Source organism: Pristis pectinata, chromosome 6 (assembly GCF_009764475.1).
Source record: "Pristis pectinata isolate sPriPec2 chromosome 6, sPriPec2.1.pri, whole genome shotgun sequence".
NCBI classification, from domain to species: Eukaryota; Metazoa; Chordata; class Chondrichthyes; order Rhinopristiformes; family Pristidae; genus Pristis; species Pristis pectinata.
This window is the reverse complement of record NC_067410.1, coordinates 78,527,849-78,544,173: the sequence shown is the minus strand read 5'-3', so window position 1 is coordinate 78,544,173 and position 16,325 is coordinate 78,527,849. Positions and strand designations below refer to the sequence as shown.

The 16,325-nt window shown below is 36.7% G+C and overlaps 1 protein-coding gene across 2 annotated transcripts in view; it reads left to right on the top strand.

Moving 5' to 3' along the window:
- The window catches only part of si (sucrase-isomaltase (alpha-glucosidase)), a 161,646-nt gene that overhangs the window by 66,888 nt on the left and 78,433 nt on the right, over positions 1-16,325 (top strand). For both annotated transcript variants that reach the window (XR_007956451.1, XM_052017236.1), the window contains exons 16-25: positions 455-572; positions 2,612-2,783; positions 3,023-3,139; positions 3,276-3,430; positions 4,932-5,016; positions 6,255-6,311; positions 7,877-8,001; positions 8,119-8,207; positions 8,695-8,744; positions 15,854-16,027. Coding sequence is in view for 1 of the 2 variants with exons in the window: in XM_052017236.1 (XP_051873196.1) it covers positions 455-572; positions 2,612-2,783; positions 3,023-3,139; positions 3,276-3,430; positions 4,932-5,016; positions 6,255-6,311; positions 7,877-8,001; positions 8,119-8,207; positions 8,695-8,744; positions 15,854-16,027 (1,142 nt within the window). In the remaining variant the exon portion in view is untranslated. The remainder of the gene's footprint in view (positions 1-454; positions 573-2,611; positions 2,784-3,022; positions 3,140-3,275; positions 3,431-4,931; positions 5,017-6,254; positions 6,312-7,876; positions 8,002-8,118; positions 8,208-8,694; positions 8,745-15,853; positions 16,028-16,325) is intronic.

Here is a 16,325-nt window from a genome sequence, read left to right as displayed (position 1 = left end):
GAACCTTTCAATATGAACATTTTTTTCCACAGTTATATTGGTGCATATATATATGTTTTTAATGCACACTTTTGCAAGTATGTCAAGTCATTGCCTTTGAGAGACTGCTGCCTGAACAGGGCCTTTCTTGTAAAATGCAGGTGGCTTTTCCTACCTAGTTTTTTATTCCCAGTGGAGTAATTACGAGGGGAATATTTAATGGTTTCTCTGCATTTCTGCATGGGATTTGCCTTTGAGACTTGAGAGTGAGAGATTGTAAACTAAAGTGTAAAATTTTACTGCATACTGGAATCAAAAATAGGGTGTAGAAATAAAATTCATATACCATAGAATTTACCATAATTTTTCACTTTATGCTGTTACTATTTTAGATGAATATTGTGGCTAAAGCCATGAATTTAATACGTGTGCTTGTAAATCACAAATATTTTTAATGTATTATTTTCTTTTGAAGGGATTCTTGACAAATTAATGTACTCCAAGACTCTCTGCATGGATGCCCAACAAACTCAGGGAATACATTATGATCTACACAGTCTTTATGGTCACTCGATGATACTAGCTACTGAACAGTAAGTATTAAATATAGAGTATGTTTTAATGTGATTATGAAAGTCTCTTCCACAGGATCAGAACAATCTAGAGAGTACAATACTGTCTAGAAACAAAAGACTCAATCCCAATTTTATGCTTTTTGATACATGGAGCAGAGTTGTAGGTAATCATTTACATGTTGCTGTTATCATATATTCAGTTCTACTCTAAACATTTGGATGAAAGATCTAGGTGACTAATCCATTGAGCCATTTTTATTTGTAAGTAGCATTGAAAATCAGCCCTCTTACAAAATTACGTGCACTCTATTCATGTATTCGGCATTCCGAACAGAATATTCCTACGTATGTCTCAATTACTGTAAGAATATACCACTAACTAGATATGTTCTGTGTTTCTTTTTGCACGGAACTATAGAATACTACAGAATAGATGAAAAGCATTCAGACATGATATGTTTGTGAACTCTCTTAAAATGTTAGTTGGGACCTCTCCTATTTTATTTGTTCAAATGCTGAAACAATTTTTGTTTAAGAGATAATGCACATCCTGTCGTCATGACTCTTTCTCAAGTCATTCCATATAGTTGCATGAAAACATCTTTCAATGCTCTGATTTAGAGAGTTTGTAACTACATTGAAAATGAGTGCCCCAGTCCTGTTCATTGCAGATTATAGGCATTGCCTGTTTGGGAATTTTTTTTTAAAAAAACACGTTAATATGTAAGGACAGACAGACTTTCATGTACAACTATATGAAAGTAAAATGGAAATTGAAGACATTCTTAAGTAAAGAGCTTGTGCTTTTGAACTGCTTTTCTTTTCCAGTTTGGAACTTAATAATGTACTGTCAATAATCTAAAATTCTGACTTAAATAATGTTGTTCACATAATTCAAAAAAAAATTCACTCCAACGGTGACCAGCTCTATTTTACTGAAATAAATAAGAAAACAGTGATATGTGTTGGTTTTAGGTAGAAACTTAACATTGCAGAACAGAAGAATAATAGATTCTGTCTACAAAAAGAGGGTTTCTTCTTTTGTCTCTTGATCATTTTGCCTCAAAACATTGACATTTTCCCTCTTTGCTTCCAGCATTCTGTTCAAAATGGCTCCTGTCACTGCCTTGACTCTAAGGATGTTCCCAGTTTCCTTCCAAATTCTAGTTGAAGACCAGAGCTCTCAAATAAATAACACATATAACTGAAAGTGGTTCCTCTTGGCGTCTATTGGAGTTAAGTAGGAGATGAGAAACCACAGAATTTCAAGTCCCTTGCATCATGAGGGTTGGTGCTAGAAATCTAGAATGGGAGTGAAGGCTGAAGTTCTGTTCAACTAATAATGTGGAGGAATGTGACAGCTAAGACAAACTCTGTCTGCACTTGAACTTAATACTTGTACACTTCCAGCTGAGCTCAGTGGGCAGTGATCAACAGCAGCAACCCTTAGTAATTTTCTTTGGCCACCAAATTTACCAGGGTTAATTATAGCACAGCACTAAAGGTCAGCTGAGATCAACAAATTCTGAGAATTAAGGCTCATTGAAAAAGCAAAATATTTCACACTTCCAGGAACTGCAATAAAAACAGAAAATGCTGGACATTCTTGGGTCAAACAACAGCTGTGGAGAGAGACCTAGAATTAACAATGAATTTGGATCATTGAACTCCATGCCTATTATGCAATTGTTTATATTGCTTAGACACTGAAGAAATGGAACGTATCCTTGATTGTTAGCAGTGAACATGTGCAATCAGTCCCCATTTGTTCTTGCTTCCTGATGTTCAGTTCCATCCAGGCCAACACTTCCTCATATACTAATGTCAGCAACCAAAAGATGAATCTCACCATATAAACCCCTCTGAACCTTTGGTAAAGCTGAATAAAAGTTAGTGATGCACAGACACTTCAAAGCAACTCATTGGTAAATTATAATACATTTCTAGTTATGTCAGAAAATATGAATGTGATTTATGAGTATTCACCATTAGATCATACTTAAGTATGTCATGTTCTGCCTACATTCCAACAGTAATTCCTTTGTTTAATATTGCAGAGTAATTAACCATGTGTTCCCTGGGAAACGTAGTATTATTCTATCTCGATCAACTTTTGCTGGCTCAGGAAAATACACAGGACATTGGTTGGGAGATAATGCAGCAAACTGGAATGACATCAAATGGGCAATTCCTGGAATGCTAGAGTTTAATCTCTTTGGTATTCCATATGTAAGTGGATTTAAGAACACATGGGTGAAGTTACAGTGAATGCTATAAAAGACGTATTCATTTTGTGTGCAAGTTTTCAAGGCATATCTTTGTGTAATACTTGACATGCATTATCCAAACTGAAGAATGCCAATTGAAATAAATATTTGTTTTATAGAGAAGTTGTGTGTTTAAAGAAGCTGAACAACCACAATTCTTTAAAGTACTAATAGAGTTACAACTGTACTTCACCTTTGCAGATTGGGGCAGACATTTGTGGTTTCTTTGATAATTCAACTGAAGAACTGTGTAGGAGATGGATGCAGGTCGGAGCTTTTTATCCATTTTGTCGGAACCACAATGCTGAAAATTATGCAGTAAGTTTTCAAAAGCTAGTTATGAATATTTTATTGCAATAGGAGGAAATAATTTATCACTGTGGTATGGGGTTAGATTTTATTAATAACTACGGTAACACAACTCTTTTTGTTATTATTGCAAACATTTCTGTAGCCTCAAGATCCAGCTGCTTTTGGTGAAAACTCACTTTTAGTGAACAGTTCCAAACATTACCTGAATATCCGGTACACATTGCTTCCTTATCTCTACACCCTCTTTCACAAGGCTCATGTCTATGGAGACACCGTCGTTCGACCACTGCTTCATGAGTAAGTTTTTTGGAAAGTCAATGAATGCTGATGATTATTAAAGACATATCAGGATAGTATGAATCCATTTTCCTGGACACAGAAGTTTTGTAGACAAAAGTTCAATGAACATTATGGTCTTTCTGCTTGGATAGTTTGAACTGAATGACTTCTGCTGAAATTAAGAGGGAAGATAAATCTGTGTAAAGCTAATCAATGCCAATTGGCCAAATAGATTGCTAATTAGGTTGATTTTCTGATTTTCCAGTTGATCTGGCTTTGACCTTTTCCTCTCCATCATTATTATACTCATTTGATCTGGACCATAGCAACCACAGATGATGTGAATTTAGAACCACATCTTTCTTCTCTGAAAATCACCACCTTAGGCTATTATTGCAAACCTTCCAGCAAGTGGGTTAGAATGGAATTGTCAGGGACCTGGGAAGAAGCTATCTGTCTCAGTCAATAAAAGAGGAACATTGTACAGTGCAGGAGGATCTGGGTGCACAAAGAAAGCAACCGATTAGATGGTGATGGGCTGGATAGAAATGGATCCAAACAAATGAACGGTTCTGAGTAAGGTTTTTGGGCAGGATTTGCATAGATGTAATCTGCGAAGATTGCCATTATGACATGTATTTTTCATGTCTGAGGGTCATGTTAACAATTCTTAAATAAGTGGATGCACTCTATTTTCATCTTGGTAGTTACAGTTCACAGACAAAATAAGTTCGACCCAGAATCCATTTACCAATGAACAAACTCAATTTGAGTGTATTGATTCTTGTTGAAGAGTTAGTCATATCCATAAAATACTGTAGAGAATTGGTTATTGGAGTTGCTTTCCCACCCCTGACCAATGCCATCTAACCCTTGACATTGTACCCCTCTGCAGTATTTCACATCTTTTTAACCATTTTGATGCCATAGCCAGTCAAGCTGTCAAGTTTGTCTTTTTCCACATCTAGATTTGACTTTCCTGTTGTCCACTCCAGTACCAACTCATCTAGGATACACCTCACAGCTACATATCTGCCCACATAAAGTTCTACTTGCCTTTTGATTCTTGTGACTATCACATAGCTTCGAAAATCTAAGCTCAGTGATTTTTTTTTAAATCCTTCTCCTCATCTTCAAATCACTTCATGATCTCAATTCTGCCTTTGTAAGTTCCATTTAATTGCCCACTCCTTCCATTTTTTCCAATGTTGTTTTCCCTCATGTAATTCCTTCTTTTCTCTCTACCCCCAACTCCTGCTTGATTCTGCAAAATGCCTTGGAAGACTTTGCTATTTAAGGGAACAATAGAGAAACCTTGTTTCTATTGTGCTTTGGTAAAATAGTGTGTTTCTGACATTCAATTTAAACTAGTTTTTCAAGAGATATAAAAACGAGTTGATTGTATTTGCTTTTTGAGTAATAATTAATATCTGCTGTAATGTGGAGTAAAGTGGTGACTATTTCATTTCTCAGCATAAAAATATTCTATAATGGAATGAATTGCTTTATCTTTTATAAGGTTTCCTTCAGACAATGCAACATGGACTGTTGACCGTCAGTTTCTATGGGGACCTGCTCTTCTTATCACTCCTGTGTTGGATCCTGTACGTTACTTAGACTCTTTCCTTTCTTTTAGTGTGAAGCTATTAGCAAGCTAATTATAGCAAGGTTTTCAACTGAGCATATTTGCTGCTTCAATATTGAAGAATAAGAATGATTTTCATTTCAGATACTTGTATGAATTGAAAATCTACGTGCTTTCTTTTTGTATTCCCGTACTATTTTGATCATCTAAGTCATTCATTATTTCCTAACTAATAGGCAGCCAGTTTTAGGCTTGGTTGTAAGGTTCTATCTGATTATTCTCTGAGGCAATCAGGCTCGCTTGGGATTTGATTCACTGGTCCATCAAGTGAGCAGATACCTTATTTTTAGCACAGTGTCTACCCAATAACCTAATTGTGGGAAGTGTGGTAGAATCTTTTCAGGAATATCTAGATGTGGCAAGTGGTGCCTCTCTCAGGACTCTGGTTGAATAAATTGAAATGGAGTAGGTGGCTTGCCTTTAGAACCTTCTGACCTAAGATGGAACCTTCATTGCATGACCTGCATTCATGTCATAATATAAGAAGGACTTGCATTTTTAGAGGTACTTCATGATCTCAGGATACCACAAAGTGTATTGTAGCTAATGAAATACTTTTCAAAGTGTGGTCACTATTGCATGAAACAATGCCCAATTTGCCCACAGCAAGTTCCTGAAACAGCAATGAGATGCTGCTCAAATATTTTAGAAGTTGGCTGAGGGATAACTGTTCAATATACTGGAAGAATTCTGCTGTTCTTCAAATAGCACTGTGGGATCTTTTAAGTCCACCTGTGATTATGGACTGCACTTTATTCTTTATCTCCTGAGTTTATCTTTTTAAAGTAAATTGTTCATTTAGAAGTGCAATAATCCTGTGAAAAATTGCAATTCAGACTTATTATTACACAGATGACAAAAGCTATTCTTGATTACTTTTTGACAATTACTGTTTAAGACCACACCTGTAAAATATCACATCTGGCAAAGCAGTTTACACTGAACTTTATACTGACCCGTCATCCTTTTAATGCACAGGTCTCTAGTGTGGATCTTGAATCCATTGTTGTGACTCAGAGTTGAGTGTTATGATCTATGGGTAACATGAGTGCAGTATTATGCTATACCATAAGACTGATTTCAGCTGGATGCTTTAATTTAAAAAAAAAGTTCTCCTTCCTTTATTTTGCAATTACAAACTATTTTTATCAGCGATAAAATTTACTTAATAATGTTTCCACTTTTCCTTATTTTCAGGGCCAAGAATTTGTCAATGCCTATGTGCCTGATGCTGTTTGGTACGATTATGAAACAGTAAATATCCCTTTAATTTAATTTTGTTGTGATGCATTCCTATCTGAAAATTGAACATCCTTGCCATTGAATAGAGCTAGTTCCAGCTCATTATTAAAATTGCATTTGCTTAAGGGAAAAAAAGTCACTGATCAGGTTATGACGGATCAATAGTGTCAGATTTTCAATTTATTTAAGTTGATGGATAACAAATCGGACTTTCCTGCCTGCTATTTGCAGTTTAGTATTTCCTACTGGAGTATCCAGACATGGGATTAGTGATAGTTTTCACAAAAACTAGTTTAATAATGATTTGAAATGGGCTGATAAATGGAAACGTTCTCAGCATGTCCCACCAGGTTTGGGATTCACTCACAAACATGGAAGTACCAACCTTGTTGGCTGTTCTTTGCCAATGTTTCTCTAACTGCACTCCGACCTTGGGTTCCTCATGGAGTTGAGTTGTGGAGTGAAAATTTTATACGATCCAGTAGCTAAGAATCTGTCCGTTGGGTTAGACTTGGCAGAGAAACAGTGTGCAAGGTAACTCATAGATTACTGAATTAATTCAGTTTACTAAATGTTTTAAGCTTTTTAAAGGTGTCTGTGAGTATTTGAATTTTTATTACAAATCTTAATTTTTATATTACTTGATTTTTCAAACAGTTTTTGAATGTCTTTGTAACATTTTAAATGTTGGGAACATTCAGATTCATTCAATATCCTTGGCAAGTTTGATAGGTGGCTAGCTTGGGGTTGTGGATTAGCCAGCTGTCAATTTTTTTTCAGCTGTCTCATAAGCAGCTAGGAAAAACCCTACCTACATGTTAACATCACACCATGTAAGGTCCTGCCACTGTATAGGGGCTTGCCATTTTGGATCATGTAAAGGCAGATTCAAACTTACTACATAGGTTATCAGCAAGTATGAGTGGATCACCACTTGCAGTAAATTTTAGCCCTTTCTAATAATAAAATAATATCTACCGCAAGAGAAAGCCAAGATTGTAACCCTTGATCCAATATTACTTCTGCTGCCTCCATGCTATTTTCTTTTATTGAAAAAAAATAAAAGATAGAGATTATGATGGGCATCATTTTAGCTGGGAGGAAGCAGGTGGACTACTTCTGCCAATATTTTCTCTCCTCCAGTGTTGAAACTGGGTATCCCAATGAGGAATTACACATTGTGTCTGAGTTGAAAACCAATCAAATGCATTCAGTAATGGTATGCTGGTTTAAAATAAAATTCAAGCTTTTTGCCTATAAATTGGTGTTAAATGCACCAAAACTGAATTCGATGGACAATATTCATTTTTTAATTATGTTCTTGACAGACATTCCTATAACAATTTATATTATGACATATCTATTAACATCAAAATATGCCCATTCTTTCAGATGATAATCACTAATGTTGATAATAGAATAGGCATAAGTATAATAAATTAGATAGAGATTAAGGTTAACAATGTTAAATATTCACATGTGCATCAGAGTTCTCTGAGCCCTGTGCCATGCAAATTAATTAATTACAACAATACACTGCACCTTTGAACTAAAGAATTTGTTTATTGTTAAATTAGGGTGCTGCCATAACTTCTCGAAAGCAGTTTGTGAATATGCATATACCAGCAGCTAAACTGGGACTTCATGTCAGAGGGGGATTTATCTTTCCAACACAACAGCCAGCAAATACTACATTCTATAGGTAGGTATAGCCGGATTTATGCTTAGTTTTATTGAAGTTCAACACATTTGACTAAAATATCACAGAAAACAAAATTATCATTGAATTGCATCAAATAACTATTCTGCTCATTTTTAGCCGGAAGAATCCTCTTGGTCTCCTCATTGCCCTTGATGAACAAGGGAAGGCTAGTGGAGAGTTATTCTGGGATGATGGAGAATCCAGAGGTATGATACTAGATATTTCAGCATGTGATAATACACAGTAAATAGTTGCTTTGAATGCTGAACATCTAACAAAAACCAATTCTGATCAGATAAATAACTTCCCTCAATAAACATTTGTTATGAAGGATGTAGATATCATTTCTAATTGTTATCACTGTTTCTAGCTGCCAAATACTGTACAGAACCATTTCCACGTATATTGCTGGAGCCCCCATGGTTATTTAATAACCCAGATTGTGATTTCAAAAGTAATATTAAAATATGCTTAGGGAATCGCTTGGCTGGTAAGCTATTTCACCTTGGAATTACAAAATTATATTATATGATCTTTTACTTTTTCTTCATCATTAGTACTGAATGTTTTTAAATATCACAAGAATATAATACAGTTGTTACTTTAATCTCAAAATATGCATCACTATCACCAATGCTTCTGATGCACACGCAGGATTGTTGAACAGTAATTTGTACTAATTTTACCTTGCAGATACTTTCCAGAAGAACCTTTACACTGACTATCAGTTTACAGTTGTGGAGGTTAGTCTTGATTCAATTACAGTTTCTGAAAGTTATTCTATTACAACCTTGCTGCTCAGTTTACACAGGGAACACATTTATGCATTGTTAGTTGAGATGTGTTATGGAAATATCAGTATCCCTTTAAGCTGAATAAATATCACCTGTTGTTGGGAAGATCTATGTTTCTAGAAATGTCTGTAAGTATATCAGGATGAGTTTATTCTCCATTCTAAGGAAATTCTAATATTTGATAACACACCGAAGTGTCTATCAGCAAAACCGATTCAATTACTTGGAGGCAGATCAGATCGTACAATTGGTCTCCTACAAACAGTTTTATTGTACAACAAATAGGCAATTTAATAAGAAAGTGTAGTCTATTTAAAAGGAGCGGGGGAAAGTGGTAATTTTGCAGAAATTGCTGCAACTTTTCCTAATATGTGACAGATAATTTCTCCAGAAAAATTCAATGAATGAAGGATAGTATAAAATTAATATCAATTACTTGCACAGTTTGGTCACCAAGTTTGATTGATGGGAGTATGACCCAGTCATCTCCAATTTGGCTAGAAATGACGTTGTCCCTTTATGCAGCTTTAAACTAAACAGATAAATTCCTTGTTAAGTATAGGGAATAAAATAATTCAAACAGGACAGACAATTGTAATACCATAAATGATTTCCAAGTTTCAACTCTGCATTTGATTATCCTGAACATTATTTAAGTGTGCTTAACGTTGTCATTACATGCCCAGCATTGGCAGTCATCAAGTAAGTACTGCACCAAGAAGCCCTAGCAAAGCTCAAGTTTTTGAGCTGGTCACACAGGAATTCCTGCAGTGGATGAAGTTATTGCCTTGTGTAGCAAAAGTGTAGTTATCAGTGATTAATCATCACGGCCTCAATTATCATGTTAAAGTAGTTTTTCAGGAAATTGTCAGCAGTCTGACTACCTTTATCAGCTTTGCCAATTATTTTTTTCTCTATTTGCAAGGGCCCATTACCAAATTGCAAGTATTTAATAAACCATTTGAATAGCAGGAAAAATTATGAATGTTCCATTCAGGTAATAAAGAGAATTTTGCACACATTATGAAGTTGTAATGGTTGGAATTTTTAAATATCTTAAAACAAAGCCTTTGAACAAAGAACTCGTAATACATTCAAAATCTCTTTCCTTCTTTGGTATGCTTTATGTCTAACTAAGATGTCCCATTAACTCTGATTACAAATAATAAAGCAGGAGGAATAAATTATCTTAAGCTAACAAATATAGTTATATCAGACAATAGTAGTAGAGCTTCATAAACTTCACATTTAAAATTGGTAAAGTGAAGGGCAAAGCAACAGAATCCAAGGTCAAATTTCTGGACTGGAAATTACTTTATTTCAGTGAGGTGGTGAAAGTGAACATGCTCAGATTTAATTTCTTGGAAAGGAAGTCAGCTCAAACTTTGGATAAGTAACAGAGAAGATATTAAATGTGTGATGATAAATGATGACCGCACTAGATCTGGCAGATGTAACAGTGGCGAGAATCTGGTAGAACGGCTACAAATTCCAAACTCCATTGAGTCCTGCATTCTAGACTGACAGTGGAGGCTTCACTTGTCCCATGTCAAATTGTGGAGGAGAAGTGAGCTTGGACAGAGACCAGTATACTCCCCTCCCTCCTTATCCAGTACTGACCTTCAGACTGGTACACTAATTTAAACCACCTCTCAAATGTACACTTTTAGCAGATATACTTCTGAATATTTATCAGCAAAAATTAATGAAATTGAACAAAAACAGCTGGGTGGGGGAGAAATAGCAAAACATATCAGAAGAGTCAATTCGATATTCTTGTGTGCTGGAATTAGGATCACAGCTGCTGCAGTGGGAACATTAAATTGGGAGAGCTGGCCCTGGGCCAGTTTTTTTTTCTCTGTGCCCTTCTATTTTTAGTGAGCTGACAGGCTTGCACCCATTTTATGTGTAAACCTCATTAAGTCTCCAGATCTGAACAGAGGAAAGTAAGATTGTCCTCAGAGCCAGTTCCACCATTCAGTGAGATGCTTAATACACCAAGCTTTCTTCCACATCCCTTAAATTATTTTGTTATCGGCATCTATTATTCTCAGATTTAAAATTAACAACTGACCTAGCATCAATTGTCATTTGCAGAAGAGAGTTCCAAACCTCTTCAACCTTCTGTAGAAGTGTTTTCTAATTTCATGCCTGACAGACTGGCCTTAATTTTTTGACTATGCCCCCTGGACCTATATTTTCCAGCCAGTGAAATAGTTTCTCTCTATCCTAGCAGTTACCCTTAATACTACTTAAACTTCAATCAAGTCACTCTTCTATTTTCTAAATTCCAAGAAACCGAACCATATCTTCAGAAATCTTTCTTTTTTGTTTAACCCTTCGAGTCTAGGCATCGTTCTGCTAATTTATACTTCACCACCTCCAGAGTCAACATATGCTTCACAAGCTGTGGTGCCCAGAGAAGACAGAGTAGTAAAGCTGCAGCATGATTTTCTAGTGAGCTGTTTTGGAGTGGGAGGAAAGATGTTGCCTGTTTTATATTTATGAAACATTTTTAAAGGTCATTTTTCCATATCTCTGAATTGTGTAGTAATTGGTCAGGAAAAAAGTTAGTAAGTACTTTTCTTACAACAACAAATTAAGCTCGTGTTTGAAACAAAATTTTCCAAGAAGAATGGAACTCAAAAAAAAACAGAAAATGCTAGAAATGTTGATCAGGTCAGGCAGCATCTGTGCAGAAAGAAACAATGGTAACATTCCAGGACAATCAATTCCAGCAGCCACAATATTTTGCTTTTGTCTGCCAATGCTCAAAATCAATGTGTGAACCCAAATGCACCTATTTGACTGAGGTCTCATGAGAACCACTTCTACTTCCTGACGATCAGCTTTGTTACTTGAAGCCAACTTCTGCATTTTCCAAAGTACATAAGGGTCACAGATAATTCTCATGTGTTTAATCTAAATCCTCTGGAAGATGGGTTTGTAGCATAAATTAAGATATGGAGGCATTGTGTCTCGAGCGTGTACCTTGTTCAAATGTTTGTTTGCAGTTGATGTGTACAAAGAGGGCTGTAGATTTATGTGAGAGTTTGGCACTGATGAAAAGGCTGGGAATTGGGGCTAGATGGGAATAGTTTAGCTCATGGTGAGGTAGCGGAGCAGACTCAATGGGCCGAATGGCCTACTTCTGCTCCTTTGTCTTGCGATCTTGTGAACCATAAATAGGATTCAAATTAACAGAAGCAAAATATTGCAGATTTTTGGAAATCTGAAAGGTTTGTCAGACGTAGCAGCAAACTGACATTGGTTGGTCTTGACAAATTCCTTGATTATTAAATCACAGTATCAGAGGAATTTACAGCACACAAAAAGCTATTGGTCCATGCCTGTGCTGGTCCTGCCTGTATGTACATTCCTGTTTATTCTCAAGCATTCTCTGATTTCTTTTTAGTTATCTTTGCAGTTAGTTTTCACTACTTTTTTAAGTGGATCATTCCTGATCCTGACCAATCTCCTGCATGAGAAAAGTTCTCATCATCTCCACTTCAGTTCTTCTACCATGTACTTCAAATTTAGATCTGATTTTTGACCTTTCACTGGAGGGAATGGGTTTTCTCCATAAAAATGCTAATCACCTTAAAAGTGGTCTTGGGACATTCTCTGTTACAATGGTTATAACATGAATTTCCTTCTAATCCCCCTTTTATGCTTTTTTAAAAATTTTTCACCTCCTTTCAGAAATCAGGAGACAGAATTTGGCAATATGAAGTACCAAATCGATTTGCTTGTTTCTATTTACTAATCTCTTTGCATAAACTTAAGAATTTATATGAATTTCATGGACGCTTGCTCATTGACATGCTCAGTGATTACATTTCTTGAAATATACTGGGCTAGAAATTATTTTTGTAAACCTTACACAAACCTGGGATGGGTCTAAATAGAACTTCAAGGTTTTTGTCTTTCCATTTTAATCTCCCAAAACGCATCACTTAACAGTTCTCTGCATTGAGTTCCATCTGACATACCTCTGCCCATATTGCAATTTTGTCTGTGTTGCTATCGGGGAAAAAAATACAAACTACTTCACTAGGTGGCGGAGTTCTGGAGCACAAACTTTATATTGTGCTCCCTGGCCTGAGTCTGGATTATTCATTCAAACTGAGTGGAATGATGGAGCTAACTGTAAGGGAACACCACTACTAACCATCTTCCAGGTTTAAGAAAAGTCCACCTGTTATCACCCTCTGCTTCCATCAATGAAGTAACTCCGACCATAATTTTCCCTTGATGTGTGTAATACTTTCACGCATTTGTTCCCAGATCCAGCAAGCTTTTGTTAACAGCAATCATCTTGGCTGTCATCGCTTTCAAGATAAAGTGTACTGTCATGTTGTAGGAACAATATCCTTGAAAGTCAAATAGACCCTATTCTTCACACCTGACTACCAACACTAATGATTTCATTGTACTAGACCTGGCAATTCTTCCCTTCATGTAATCTTCATAGTGATTGAAAAACTGGCCACTTTTAGCTCCCCATACAGGTCAGTTACAATTAAGATGTAGCACATCATTCTGAGCTGTAGCTGCCTGGTTCAGTTCTGAAGTATCTGTTCCCTCATTAAGCTCTCCAAATAAATCTAAAATCATACAGGTTAGCAAGTTAAATAATAAATAATTGAGCTTTACTGGATCCATGAGACCAGCTCGTAGTCTGACACTGTGGGATTTGGATTCTTCTTGACTGTCCTCTTTTCTCTAATTTTGCTGAAAGAGACCAAACTTCAAAACACAGAATCATAACTTGCAACCCTGAAAATAACTCAATTCACCTCATTTTAAGTGGATGACAAATTGTGTAATTTCTGGTGGTAATAATATGGGCTAGATTTACTGCTTTTGGCTCCATGCTTATTAGATTGCTTGGAGACAGAAGAACAACAGTTAGATGGAAAATTAAATTGACACTGTGTTTGTCAATATGCCTTAGTTTTCTTCATATAAGAACAATGAAATTTGCATAAATATATGCCAGATTTTAACATCAAAGTAATAGTGATACTTAAAGGCAAATGGTACAGCAACTGTCTGAGTTGTGCAACTTTAGCTTTGCAAAACTGGCATCTCATTATCTGCCTCACTGTTGATGTATATTGGTAAATATTTGGTAAATTGGTTTATTATTGTCATGTACCAAGGTATATTTTTGCATGCCATCATAGAGATCATTTCATTACAACAGAGCATTGAGGTAGTACAAGGGAAAACAATAATGGAATGAAGAATAAAGTGTCACAGTTACCGAGAAAGTGCAGTGCAGGCAGACAATAAGGTGCAAGGCCATAACAAGGTAGACTGTGAGGTCAAGAGTCCATTTTATTGTACTGGGGGGGGGAGGGGGGGAGGGGGCCATTCAATAGCCTTATAACAGTGGGATAGCAGCTGTCCTTGAGCCTGGTGGTATGTGCTTTCAGACTTTTGTATCTTCTGCCCAATGGGAGGGGGGAGAAGAGAAAATGTCTGGGGTGCGTGGGGTCTTTGACTATGTTGGCTGCTTTACCAAGGCAACAAGAAGTGTAGACATGGAGACCATAGAGGGGAGGCTGGTTTCCATGATGTGCTGGGCTGTGTCCACAACTATCTGCACTTTGTGGTCACGGGCAGAGCAATTGCCATACCAAGCCATGATGCATCTGGATAGGATGCTTTCTATGGTGCATCAATAAAAATCGGTGAGGGTCAAAGGGGACATGTCAAATTTCTTGAGCCTCCTGAGGAAGCAGGCACTGGTGCGCTTTCTTGGCTGTGGTGTCTACGTGGTTAGACCAGGACGGGCTATTGGTGATGTTCACTTCTAGGAACTTGAAACTTTTAACCCTCTTGACCTCAGCACCATTAATGTAAACAGCAGCAGATGCACCGCCGCCCCCCCCCCCCCCCCACCTTCCTGAAGTCAGTGATCAACTCTTTTGTTTTGCTGACATTGAGGAAAAGCTTGTTGTCATGACACCATGTCACTCGGTTCTCTATCTCCTTCCTGTATTCCGACTCATCATTATTTCAGGTTCGGCCTACTACGGTGGTGTCACCTTCAAACTTGTAGATGGGGTGAGAGCAGAATCTGGCCATGCAGCCATGAGTATATAGGGAGTAGAGTGGGGGGTTAGGACTCAGCCTTCTGGGGCACCAGTGTTGAGGATAATTGTGGCGGAGGTGTTGCTGCCTATTCTTACAGATTGCGGTCTGTTGATCAGGCAGTCAAAGGTCCAGTTGCAAAGGGAGGAGTTGAGTCCCAGGTCTAGGAGTTTGGAGATGAGTTTGCTATTGCATGGTATAGTTGCCACATATGCACAATACAAACTAAATGGGAACTAAATATGAACTAAGCCCACTGTCATCACTGGAGTCCTGTCAAGTGGAAGAACTCCTTTAAGCAATATAGTAAGTATTAATTACGCTAATGAACCTCGCTGGCACTGCGAGTTTATAAGTACAAGTGTGGAGTCTAATTCCTTCAGGTATTGTTGGAGATATTTTTTATGGAAGTATATTTTACTCTATTTCTCTGTTTCCCTTTCTCTCTTTGATAATACAGTCTTTCTTTTGACCTCATTATTTCTTTCTCTGATTCTAATTTGAATATAAATTCACCTACTCTGCATTTGCTTCTCAGTTTTCGTACTGTTTAGACTTACGTCCTTGAATCTGGTTTGTTAAGGTACACAGTTGCTTGTTAAGTTCATTCAGGTTCCAGATGCCCTATTTCCCTCAATGCAAAGTTATCAGCTTGCACTTTCAGCAAGCAAAAAAAAGTGAAAACCCAAGAATAAGTCTAACTAACAGTGGCACCATTAGATGCCCTATTACAGTAAAACTGGGGCCATTAATATATGAGAAACTGATCAAAATGATTTTAGAATTTTTTCATAGTTGATTTTTTGTTTGTGGTTGGTCTTTTAGTAGACAACAAGTTATTGCTTTGGGTGAACAAAACAACCTAGAATAGATTTTTGCACTGGTACTGCAGTGCTGTCTCGTAAAAGAACCATGGAAATTGCTGTGTGTTTATCAGTTTCTTTGTTTTCTTTTAGAATACTCTGCACATCAAAGTAGTGAAGAAAGGATACACTGATCCAAACCAGCTTAAATTTGAAGAAATAAGAATTCTTGGCATCAGGAGTGTTCCAACATCAGTCAATGTGATTCACGGTACTCAAGTCACAATGTTACCACCAGAAAATATCAAGTATGATGCAGAAACTAAGGTAATGCAAACTTCCTTATAATTACAAAGCTTGTTGGTCTATCATTCTGTTTTTGCTACACAGCATGAGCTATTGTGTTTCTTCAGGGGTAAAAGGTAGTGATAATTTATTGTTGTTCTACTGGATATTATTCATAGCAAGTCAATTGATTCCAGGCATAACTCTGAACTCAAACTTTGTACTCATTGTACAAGATTAGATTCAAAGTAAAAATAACTAACCCATGAGGGAAGATGGTAACACCAGAAATGCTTTCAAAATTAGGATCTGTGAAAGTAATGCTTGTAATATACAACAA